Source organism: Silurus aristotelis (assembly GCF_946808225.1).
Source record: "Silurus aristotelis genome assembly, chromosome: 9".
NCBI classification, from domain to species: domain Eukaryota; kingdom Metazoa; phylum Chordata; class Actinopteri; order Siluriformes; family Siluridae; genus Silurus; species Silurus aristotelis.
The window spans coordinates 6451073-6464259 of record NC_139582.1 but is presented as its reverse complement, the minus strand read 5'-3'; the positions used below and the strand labels follow the sequence as shown (position 1 = coordinate 6464259).

The 13187-nt window shown below is 38.8% G+C and overlaps 1 protein-coding gene across 2 annotated transcripts in view; it reads right to left on the bottom strand.

Moving 5' to 3' along the window:
• Window positions 1–13187, bottom strand: part of map2k5 (mitogen-activated protein kinase kinase 5) — a 68382-nt gene that overhangs the window by 20717 nt on the left and 34478 nt on the right. For both annotated transcript variants that reach the window (XM_083550030.1, XM_083550031.1), the window contains 4 exons: window positions 11197–11268; window positions 9480–9509; window positions 1911–1937; window positions 1542–1574 (listed from right to left, as the gene is read on the bottom strand). In XM_083550030.1, the coding sequence (XP_083406156.1) occupies window positions 1542–1574; window positions 1911–1937; window positions 9480–9509; window positions 11197–11268 (162 nt within the window). The remainder of the gene's footprint in view (window positions 1–1541; window positions 1575–1910; window positions 1938–9479; window positions 9510–11196; window positions 11269–13187) is intronic.

Sequence of the window (13187 nt, the reverse complement as noted above, 5' to 3'; positions counted from 1 at the left end):
AAGATTTAAAACCGATATCACGCCAGCAAAAACACACACGTACGTTGTTAGCAAATAGACTTACTGAGCCCTACATTTTTTTTTTCCAAACCAAATATTGCTAAATTTGCACTTTACCATAGCTGAAAAATAAAATCTGTTTTACATCTGTCGTACAACCCGAGAGAGACTCACGCCAATATAAGAAAGCTGATTGGCCGTTGGTCTCATTTGTAGTCGTAATATAGTGTAATATATTTGTGCTAAAGTACTGCATGTTCCTGGTTCAAAATATTTAGGACCTAGAACAGCGACTTTTTAAGGCCTTTTTTTTTTGAAACCCTGAGTTGTCTTGAGAAAACCTGTCCATAGTTCAGCAAAACGCTTTCTAAACACGTTTCCCTAAACACAAGCGAGCTCAGCTTCTTCAGCAGACCTCCTCTGTCTCCTATTTAAATAAATGCATTTATGCAAATTATTTAGCTAAAGGCAGCTCATTGGATCGGAGACTAGCTACAGGGTTAGACACATTAGGTCAGAAAGAGATGGCTTTCCCAGACTTTTACGGAGTTTTCAGTTTATTTACCCTCTCTGCGTAATGTTTAAAGACAAATGGATAGAGAAGTATGCATTTATTCTCTGCTTCAAATAATGTTTCTCATCTGTGGTGCCTGTGGTAATCTGGTGCACCACTATGAAACAAAACAAACATTTAGAAATGTTATCTGGACAGCCATAAAATAATCAGTAATGGATAGGAATTAAAGGTTGGAGATAAAATGATACAGTGATATCATACTAAGAATGTTACATTGCTCCAGCCCTTGTTTAGAGCTTAAGAGCTTTTTAGATTTTAAGAATCCTCTAAATCTCAATGAGAAACTAATGAAGACCTTCATAAGACTGAGATCGCTCTATCCACTCTATTCTTCATTATATACTTCATATTAAATGTATATTGCTCACATATATTTCCCTGCCCTATCTTATATTTGTATTATTTGCTTCGCTATGTGGTTGCAAAGCTTAACTCGTTCAGTCGAGTGAAATGCAGAGCGTAATGTGTGTCCAGCACAGAGTTTATATGTTCACCTCATCCCGTACCTCAACCAGAGTGGGTGAAGAAATGTGTCAAGGTCTCGGGTGGGTGTATTTTAGTGACTGTCGCAGGTCAAGGTTAATGCAACACCACCCAGCCTCTGTGCTCTGGAAGCCTGGTCATGCTACATTACCCTAGCAAAGTGAGCGTGTATGTGTGTGCGAGTCGGAGACATGAATTAAATAGGCGAGGGGGACAGATCGAGCAAAAAGGGCAGAGAAACGCAAAAGAAAAGTGTGAGAAAATCTGACAAAGAGACAGTCCGAAGTTTAAACCGGCACCATCACTTTCCTAAGTACAGCTTAAAGGCTAACCAAGGGTCAGGCGAACCATCTCAGCGCACTAAGCGCCACCAGCCTCTGGCTTTCGCTAAAGCACCTTGCTTCATTAGGAAACAAAACAGCAGCTTTCTGCCCCATTAGCTACGGCTTTGGGAGTTCGGGCACATCAGACACGGACTCACCTCATCAACGATGCACTGCAATAACTGGAGAGGCTGCGGAGAAGGAGGAGAAGAAGAAGACTAGGAGATTAGAGCACACGCAAAAGGCTTTACAGTGAGCAGGAAATGAAATCAGTAATGCAGCAAAACAGGTAGCGATTCAGATTAATCAAATGCACTCAGACACAGAAAAAGCCATTGGATCCACAACGCTCTATTATTTCTAACGGCCTCTCGTCGGAATGCGGCGCCGTTAAGTGCCAGCGTATTGCTTTATTGTATTAACTTCAGAGGCAAGCGATCAAGCGACGCAACTATCAAAAGAAGTAAAGAAAGGCTTGCTTTTCATTTTTCGGGGGAAAAAAAAAAAAAGATAGATCAAATACTTACCATTAAGGAACCTTGGTTTTTCTGAATCTGCAAAACAAGAAACAAAGAGATTAGGAATAAAAGCTAGAGACAGCATGGAGGAGAAGGCAAGGCGATGTGTAATTAGCATGTTATAATCACAAACGCCGCAGTAGGACCCGTTTATGATCACTAGGGGAAACGCCCGATGGCCACATACGGGCACATCGTGTTAACGGCATTTGCATAATGAAAATACACAAAGTGCTAATAGCCTGATCTTCATTTAGCGTGGCCCAGCTACACAGCACGAGTCGATCCTCTCGCTGCCTCCAGGTTGATCAGGGACACTAAGTCGGAAAACTGGATGCATGATGTGCATCTTAAACAGGAGAGGTGTCTCGGGTGTGACTGTCGCACATATTTCATACATTTCATCTGTCAGTCCATGTTACAAACATGCTGGGACATTTTTACAAGAACTTTCCTCAAACTTTCTATGGGAACAACATCTGGGGAATTTTGGAAATATTCATAGAAATGTATGCGAATTTACTGAAAGGAATTTACGGGAAGCTTCCATCTGTATCATATAGAAACAAACATTTTGATTGGTCATAAGCTGACATGCATATGCAAGCTTATACAAAAATGAAATTTTTGACTTTGATTTAATTGTTCGTATAACAGGTTTATGATTATGTAAGTAAAACAAGTTTTAAACACAATAAATATGTAATATTTATGTAATTTACATGCATATTAGCCAAGATATACATTGTTTTTCCAGAAGATTGTGTGTGTTATGTTATGGAGAAATGTACAGTGAATGTAGGGGGCCTAAAAAAAGCTGCAGTAAGTGTGCTGGTGCATGTGATCGATGAATGTGCAGGGTGGAAATAAAACTAAAACTACAATAAATCTGGTTGTTTTAACCAGGATTATCCTGCAAAATATGTTTCAGCTACATTGAAGCTAATCTGCAATTTTGTAAATTTCCAGTTTATTCCCATTATTCCCTGCTAACTTCTATACATTCCTATGGAAGGTTTCCAGTCTTTAAAATTCCCAGATTTTTGCAACCTTAACTGTTGACAACGTTGATGTGTCCAGTCTTTATATAACAACTCACTACAGTCATTATGAAAACTACATAAGCACCCCAAAAGTACACTAGCTTTACAACGTAATCACACAGACTATAAGGTACGTAAATAACAAAATCAAAACCATGCCATTTCTGAGCAGTCTTTTCTCAAACTCAATAATCTGCTTACAGTACAGAGGACGAGGCAGTGAGATGATCAGGGTCATTGAGCACCAGCTGCTTACATCATTGTCACGAATTCAGCAGCTGAAACTGCACTTTTTTGCTGTCGCGAGAGGCTGCCGCTCTCCTGATCCGTTCAGGCCTCATCGTCTTACGAACGCCTCCTGGTGCGGAGTTCTTCACCCTTCCATTACACATTGCTATGCATTTTTTTTAAATACTCCAGGAGTCAGCACACAGGCACCAGCACGAACTTAACGCAATCAATCCGGAGGTAAAAATCTGGCAACCACAACCATCCAATAGTTATACTCAAGGTAGGTTCTTTATCCAGGAGTTCAGATTTGTTTTATGGGCATTTTCCAACTGGAAATTAATTGAACATGTCAACAAAATTCTACTACAAAAGTGAGGAAATTCAAATTATTTAGTTTATTTATTTATTTATAAATTTAACTAACCAGTTTAAAGTCTAATATAATAGGCTAATAATTCTTCAATATAATAACAGAATAATGGGCTTCAATCGCCACCACTGTAATAACGTTTAAATGCATTACACCCCAGGAGAATACTTCATAAACAGCACAGGGTCCCTGAATCCCAGATGGAGGTCCTTGGATTATTATTTTCCCCATGGCATCATGGCAAGCATGGCTGGCCTGTTCTAAAATCTGTTAGCATTTCTTTTAAACCAGTAGTCAACATTCCTTATGATAATTTATATTATAAATTCCATCCGAATAATTTATGGTGCTGATTTATAACACTAAGATAACATTAGGAAAAAGTCAAGCAGTTTATCACTATCCAAATGCAAACCGATGCAAACTGAAGACTTAAACTGAGGAGGACACTTCATATTTGGCTAATTTACTACATTAATTTATTTGTCTTTAGTAAGCATTTTATGTTGGTCAGGGTCAAGTTCAGGATCAAGGGTGCAGGGCACCACATTCACAGACATTCATAGACATTCACACCAGCAGGTTATTAGTAAGAGGAAAGAAGCCGCCCCATCCCAGAAGACAAAATACAGACGTATTTCTTAGACGACATTCCTATAAAACGATTTGTTGAAATAGGGTTCACACTGGGAAATTCAGTGAGATGTGGTATGCTGTGATATCCAGATTATATACTATAACTGGCAGAAGAAATCACAGTCGCGGTGCGCTCTATGGTGCAGAAAGTACAGAGCCATCACAAGCAATTTTATGAAAAGACAATACCATTTGAAGGTGGATTTAATGCTACTACAAAATTCAGGTAATAGATAATCATGTAAATACTATATAGGTCCATTATATACTGCCTGATTAGAGACACAAGTGAGGTTTCATTGAATCCTAGCATTTGAGAGAAAAAACAACAACGAGCAAACCATAAATTCTGTTCTTTTGAAAGTGAAAAGCAAAAGCAAGAAGGATTCTCTTCCATTTTTTCCCCTGAAAGGATTTGCTGCCACTTTCAAATACTCACCAGGTGGGTGTTCTTTATGTAAAGTCTGATTTAATAAACCTTTTCCTTATTTGAAAGTGGACTTTTATAAGTAAGAAACTGAAATGCTGCCATACCCATGACAGAAGTGGAAAACTAATGTTCAACACGATCTTGACCACTTAAATAAAACCACTTAAGCATTTCCTATTAATCCAAGCTGTGAAACAAAGCTCGGGCAAAAAAAAAAAAAAAAGCAATTTCATACAGTATGTTTGGATGAATATGGAAGGGGGGAACGGAAAAAAAAAACAAAAAAACGATCCAAAACAGAAACAGCCGGAGAACACAAAAGGCAACAACAAATCAATCAGAGGAAAAAGTGCCGGCGGCTGTATACACATGCCAGCGAGTCTGCAGTCTTCAAAGATTCTCCGAGCGAGCCATCGAGAGACGCCATTAACTCCTGACAAAGAATGCAAATTAATCTCAACATGGGGTGAGACGGAATTAAAGAGTCTTTTATAATCAATGACAAGACAGGATAACGTGCACGCGTTCGGAGGAATACACGACGTGACTCGTTCGAATCGGTTCACGCCAAGTTCGGGTTTGAAGTTTAAAGGCTGAACTTTTGTGGCCTTTTACACCTTCAAGAATCCCAGCAGGCAAAGGAGCGTTACATGGGAGATTGTTTGCATACATGAGTGTGTATGTGTGTGTGAGAGATGGAAAGAGAGTGAGAACACACAGATGCACGACTTGCTGTAAATGACAGGCCAACCCTGAGGTAGCGTGTTTGCTCGCACGTGTGAGCATGCGTGTGTGTGTGTGTGTGTGCGCGCACACTGGGCTCTGTGTGTGCCTGCGATGCCTGTAGGTGAAGAGTCTGCAGCACCATATGGAGCTGTGAAAATTAACATCAAGAGCAAAAACGCAGTGGCAGCAGGAGGTCCTGTCTTTCCCTTCACTCACTCACTCATTCACTCCTGCTTTCCCTCGTTCTTGACCCTTTTTCTTCTCACCAAATGAAATTTAGAGATGTGGGGATGGGGGGGTGCAATGAGAGAGGAAGAAAGAAAAGGATATTAGAGGAAGAGGGTGAGTAATAAATTAATGGGGTGTAAAAACACGACGAGCTTCAGAGTAGTGCCCCGTGGCACTGTTTGCCAAGAACAGAAAAGCTCCTACAGATTTAAATCACCAGTTCTCTAATCAAACTGTGGATGACGCTGCCCAATGACTTAGCAATGCACTACAATTCTGCTGACATGACAAAAAAAGGTCTTAACACATGCACACACTCCGAAGTTTGCTTAAGATGAATCAGACCTCTTTTAAAATACTTTTCCTATACACTGGCAAAAAAAATATATAATTAGATTTCCCCAAACGACATCACCCACATTTGGAACAGCCCTCTGAACAGTGCCAGAGACATATTTTGAATTATTATAATTTTTTTTAAATATGTTTTACTCATATCAAATCATAATAAAGATTGGTTTTCAAACAAAAAAATTCTCTTAGTTAAACAATAGTTGACCTCTGGAACTATCGGCGAAAATCCAAACCAATAGTTTTTCCGGCTTCCGGGCTGCTGTCATTTACGAGAGCGGCCTCTAGAGGGGAATCAGTGGCACCAAGTGCTGATTGTTTTCAACACTGCGCACTGCACGGAGAGGGCTATATTATTTTAATATTTTATCCATTAAAATGTATATTTATAAAAAATTATATTCATATTTATTTTATTTAGCACATTTTCATGATTCAACACTTTTATTTTTGTAATAAAATTTTGTACTATTTTAGTGTTACGTTTAACCCTAACCCTAAACCCTAAACCCTAGATTTTATTTTCATTTTAAAAATCAGTTGATTAATCTGTTATTAGAAAGTACAATCCAACCTAGCTAATGGTATCGCTAAAATCCACTATGGGTCGATCTCTAGTTATTAACATAGCCTCATTATTTGATAGATTCACCCAGCAACCATATGCATAGCAAGTAAATGTTTAGATTTTAATAGCAATGAATATTCAAAAAAGTCATTATGATAGTAATAATGCTCTTTTCAAAAGCTATATATATTTCTTTAAAGGTAACGCTCAATCGTTTGTACAAAATAAACTAATTTAGCATTCGGAGGCATAATAAATACATTTAAAATCAGAAAATCTACACAATAATACTGGTAATCACTTTGGCCCATGCAATTTTCTGTTACAGAAAACATTAAAGAAAGAATAAATTATGTGACCCGCACAGAAAAAAGTTTATGAACCCCTGAAGTAGATAGTCATAATTATTACAGCAACAGCAACAGCAATTTTGATTTTGTTTCATTTTCAGTCATTAAAAAAAAAATAATAATGTTTACAAAAAATTACAATTACTGGATCTAAAACTACGCTGATTTAGCTCGATTTACACCTGCCTAAGCCAGAAAAAAACTGGGTGGAATCTAGCTGATGGTAAATTATTACTACATTGCATCTGTGTGTGTGCATGAACTTCTTTATGTAATAGCACTTGCTGTATTAACATGACAATAGACCCTTGCTAGAGAGCAGTGAAAAACACTTACAAAAGGGATATGCCTCAGGCAATGAGCTCGGGCAACACACACTTTCTCTCTCGCAAACGGTCTAAATGTGGACATATTATGAACAAAAGACACCTTCTTAAGCCTGCTCCTAATCATGTGTATAGTTGATATTTTGTACAGTGCCTACGTAAATAATCGTGTGTACTTTAATACTCAAGGCCTTTGCACTAGATGTAGCCACTGAGTGTTTCTTCCTATTTTCCATGAGCTGCCCTGAGAGGCTGCTCTGGTTTAATATGCTAATTAACCCAACAGGCATGCTGGGAGTAATTTATTGAGCATTAGTCAACATTTTCCTCATTTAAGAGCCCATACACATTTTCAGAGCACTTTAGTAAAGCAGCCATCATATAATGTACTGTACACAGACATTACTACAATCCTGTAAAGGCTTTATCTATTACTGACTAAATAAACGTGCATTAATTCTCCAGCCATGTCTCTAATTAACAGATAGGCAGGTTAATAGATAAATAGACAGACTGATAGATTGATAGACAGACAGAGACACTACACAAACAAAAGTTTGTGAAAACCATAAGATTTGTATTGTCTTTTTGAACGTCTTATTACCACACTTAGACCTATTTGCTGTTAGAATAACCTCCACTCTACTAGAAAGATGTGCTAATGTAAATTTGTCTCAGGTACTGATGTAGGTGAGGTGAGGAGGCCTGGGATGCAGTCAGTGTTCCAATTCATCCCAAAGATGTTTAATAGGGTTGAAGTCGGAGCTTTCTAACAGGCCACTCAAGATCTTCCACTGCAACGCATGTAAACTGTATCTTCATGGAGCTTGCGTTGTGTACAGGGGCACTATCATGCTGGAACAGGTTATGGTCTCCAAGTGTTCTACCTTCTTCAAGTGAAGGAATCATTCATGGGCATCCTATACAATTGTGCGCCTCCAACTTTGTGGAAACAGTTTAGAAAAGAGCCACATGTGGCTGGAGGGAGGGAGGGAGGGAGGGAGGGGGAGAGAGAGAGAGAGAGAGAGAGAGAGAGAGAGAGAGAGAGAGAGAGAGAGAGAGAGAGAGAGAGAGAGAGAGAGAGAGAGAGAGAGAGAGAGATAGATAGATAGATAGATAGATAGATAGATAGATAGATAGATAGATAGATAGATAGATAGATAGATAGATAGATAGATAGATAGATATAGATGTTGCACAATATGTGTTTAAGGGACAGTAGAAATTGGCCAGGGGGATCTTGGAAAGATTAAAACTGCAATAATGACAATATTTGCAAAATAACAAATATTTTAATCCTAATTATAATCCAGAGTCAAATGCCTGTGATTTTAGTACATTAGCAAATTGTGTCAAAAACAGATTTATAATATGTTGATATTAGAGTTTCCCATTTTACTTTCATATTTAAAAAAAAAAAAAAAAAAAAAAAAAAAAAAAATGGGAATAATAAAGGAGCACCTAGAATCAAAGAACCTTTGATCCAGATTCGAACCGCGGTAAAGTGGGAGATTACTGTATTTGTCTGAGAGTCAAAGTCTCATGTCAGTATTATTATTATTATTATTATTATTATTATTATTATTATTATTATTACTACTATTATTATGTCATAATGTCAATAGTGTTTAGTAATATTATTCTAAATAATTATATCATATAATTATATAATATTAAATATTATAAACTTTATTTTGGCTTCTCCCATTAGGGGTCGCCACAGCGAATCATCCGCATGTTCGATTTGGCACATGTTTTTACGCTGGATGCCCTTCCTAACACAACCCTCCCCATTTATCTGGGCTTGGGACCGGCACTAAGAGTGGCTGGGGTTGGTTCCCTGACCGGGGATCGAACCCGGGCCATAGCGGTGAGAGCGCCGCATCCTTACAATTAGACCACCAGGGGACCTAAAATAAAATATTATTAATAAATCAAAAAAGTATTGGAGTTAATAAAAATAGAAGAACAAGGATGTTCATTTGCTTGGATAATATGTTTATCATAATCTTAATTATTTATAATCCCCCACATCAACATGTATATATTTTTTAAGTGAAGGAATTTACATGATTAATAACAACGTGTACATGTGCAACTTTTGTAGTGTCAACATTTCAACTAAAATAAATAATTCATAGCTTTACACCTGTAAGCGATTAACCCAGCGTAGACATTACGCACTACTGTAAAGACCTCTAGCTGCTCTGGACCTTAGTGCCATCGTTGTGGGTTACATCCATGATTTAGGCACACAGTATTACGTACACATTATTGCATGTGTCAGTACCCAAAAGCACAGAACATGAAGAAACTCACCTGAGGATAGGGGAAATGGCCAAGAGCCAGCTGTTGAAGGAAAAACAAAAAGAAAATTAAGCATTTAATGCAATTCAAATAGAGAAGAAAGTAAAAGACACTTACTGGCTCCCAGAAATCTCTGACTCAATCTAACTTACTTTCATCCCTTTGCTACTCAATTCATTTACTTCTAACAGCAAGTTCACAACATGTACACTTTACCCTGCAGCCTGTGTTTCTTCAACAGTACTGTTTTAAAAGGCTTAATGTGCCACTGACTATGGGGCCGAACCATCCATTGGATAAAAAAAAAAAAATAAATAATAAAAAAAAAAGGTTTCGTGACAAGCTCCAGTGCAACAAGCCTAGGCACTCAGAGTGACTGGTGTTATTTTATTCCTTCCGATAAACTGAATGCCGGAGGGGCGAGAAGAATAAGATGGAAAAATGGAGGAAAGTCGGGTTAAATAAATAACCTGTGACTCAGGGTGACGCATCGAAAATCATCATTAAGCATCGCGTCTTAATTAAACACGATTTAAGAGTCTAATCAGATTATTTCCACATTTCATCCATGATCTGAATTGGCATAAGAACATGCTGGCTCCAGTTACAAGGTGAATATGATTAAACGGTGAAGTTCACTGGGTAATTCTTTCTGATCGTGTGGCATGAAGTAGCACAACTTGATCTCATTGACCCAGGCATCATCAACAAAAAAAACCCAGTCAATAAATTTGACAAATGCCCACCAAATCGATGTCTGTTATAATTGTTAAGATATTCAACAGTATTGACAAATACAGGAAGCCTATTTGTCACAACCACTGGGAGTTGCTGACAAAAACAAATTAAAAATCAATAGAGCTGATGTAAACTACTAGCACGGCAAATTTACTACAGGAATTTAAATGCTGGCTTGTTCGTTCGAAGGAATTCAATTGGACATACATACAGCATGTTACAGTGTACATGTGGCGACGTGCAGAAAGAGGTATATAGAACGGGGTGCACTAATTACTGCAGAGATCGATAAAGTCTTAAATACACAGCTTTCCTTAAATTCTATTGCATGCACACACACATACACACACACACACACACTCGTGTAAAACACATGAATGTTTTGCATTTTACATAGTTATAGATGAGTGTGTGGGGGCTCCAGCAGTTTTAAAGGTGCAAAAGAAAACCAGAAGGAGACAATGAGTGAAAATAGGATGTGAGCGAGCATATGTGTGTGTGTGTGTGTGTGTGTCTGCGCATAGGTCTTTACTGCAGTCAGTGGGAGATTCTGAGTGTGATCCATGCATAGCTGTAGGCCAACATCTGTTTGGACAGGCTGCCTACAGGGACTATTAATATCTCTTTGCTACACACACACACAATCCAGAAACACACTAAAGTTCATAGCAGCAATGAAATGGAACACATTCTCGCACACACACACAGAACAATCTTGAGCTTAACCATGCTGGCACTGGCGCGCTCACACACACACACACACACACACACCAGATGTTTCTATTGTGTAAACTGCCTGAAGTGTGTGTTTGGTGCTTGTATTAAAGGCTTCATGCTTTGAATAGGGATGAGAAAAATAATCAAATTGTAAATACGTCATGTTTCTCACTTTAAAAAGCTTCTGCAGGGATGTGATGGTGGGATACGACCTGAGGTGCATAAGCTGTGAATTATGGTATAAAGAGGATCCGAAAAAAAAAAAAAGCCTTACCTCCATGAAAGAGATTCCTAAACTCCAGACGTCTGAATGAATTCCGTACTGTTCCCCTGATATTCGCTCTGGCTGCAAAACACACACACACACACACACACACACACACACACACACACACACACACACACACACACACACACACACACACACACACACACACACAAACACGTAATATATTAGAAACAAAATGTAATTTCATTTGCTGGGCACTGTATCTGTGAGGGAAACGGGTGTGTATTAAGTACACACACACAGCACCTCATATCTATTCTGACTAATGGTTTATTTATATTGTTTATATCAACAATATAGTTGCTATTCAGTTTATCATTATCAATAGAAAGACTGACAAGAGAAACTTAACCAAGTGCCCGATAAAGCAGAAGATTTAATATCACCAACCAAAAATCACACTAGAGTTATATACACTACAAATCTATGGCACTATTTTATGGAGAACGGTCTTCCGCAGACCAGAAGGTTCTTGTCGTAATAATGGACGGAAGACATGGAACACAATGACAGTACCTGTATCTAATTCTGTTTAGTGCTCCAACAATTCATATTTGGATTTATGGCAAAAGTAGGCATGGACAAAGCCAGAAGGCCTTTGGATTAAATAAATAAATAAATAAATTTTTATTTTATATATAATATATATACAGTGAGGAAAATAAGTATTTGAACACGCTGCTATTTTGCAAGTTCTCCCACTTAGAAATCATGGAGGGGTCTGAAATTGTCATCGTAGGTGCATGTCCACTGTGAGAGACATAATCTAAAAAAAAAATCCAGAAATCACAATGTATGATTTTTTAACTATTTATTTGTATAATACAGCTGCAAATAAGTATTTGAACACCTGAGAAAGTCAATGTTAATATTTGGTACAGGAGCCTTTGTTTGCAATTACAGAGGTCAAACGTTTCCTGTAGTTTTTTACCAGGTTTGCACACACTGCAGGAGGGATTTTGGCCCACTCCTCCACACAGATCTTCTCTAGATCAGTCAGGTTTCTGGCCTGTTGCTGAGAAACACGGAGTTTGAGCTCCCTCCAAAGATTCTCTATTGGGTTTAGGTCTGGAGACTGGCTAGGCCACGCCAGAACCTTGATATGCTTCTTACAGAGCCACTCCTTGGTTATCCTAGCTGTGTGTTTCGGGTCATTGTCGTGTTGGCAGACCCAGCCTCGACCCATCTTCAGTGCTCTAACTGAGGGAAGGAGGTTGTTCCCCAAAATCTCGCAATACATGGCCCCGGTCATCATCTCCTTAATACAGTGCGGTCGCCCTGTCCCATGTGCAGAAAAACACCCCCAAAGCATGATGCTACCACCCCAATGCTTTACAGTAGGGATGGTGTTCTTGGGATGGTACTCATCATTCTTCTTCCTCCAAACACGTTTAGTGGAATTATGACCCAAAAGTTCTATTTTGGTCTCATCTGACCACATGACTTTCTCCCATGACTCCTCTGGATCATCCAAATGGTCATTGGCAAACTTAAGACGTGCCTGGACATGTGCTGGTTTAAGCAGGGGAACCTTCCGTGCCATGCATGATTTCAAACCATGACGTCTTAGTGTATTACCAACAGTAACCTTGGAAACGGTGGTCCCAGCTCTTTTCAGGTCATTGACCAGCTCCTCCCGTGTAGTTCTGGGCTGATTTCTCACCATCCTTAGGATCAGTGAGACCCCACGAGGTGAGATCTTGCATGGAGCCCCAGTCGGAGGGCGATTGACAGTCATGTTTAGCTTCTTCCATTTTCTAATGATTGCTCCAACAGTGGACCTTTTTTCACCAAGCTGCTTGGCAATTTCCCCGTAGCCCTTTCCAGCCTTGTGGAGGTGTACAATTTTGTCTCTAGTGTCTTTGGACAGCTCTTTGGTCTTGGCCATGTTAGTAGTTGGATTCTTACTGATTGTATAGGGTGGACGGGTGTCTTTATGCAGCTAACGACCTCAAACAGGTGCATCTAATTTAGGA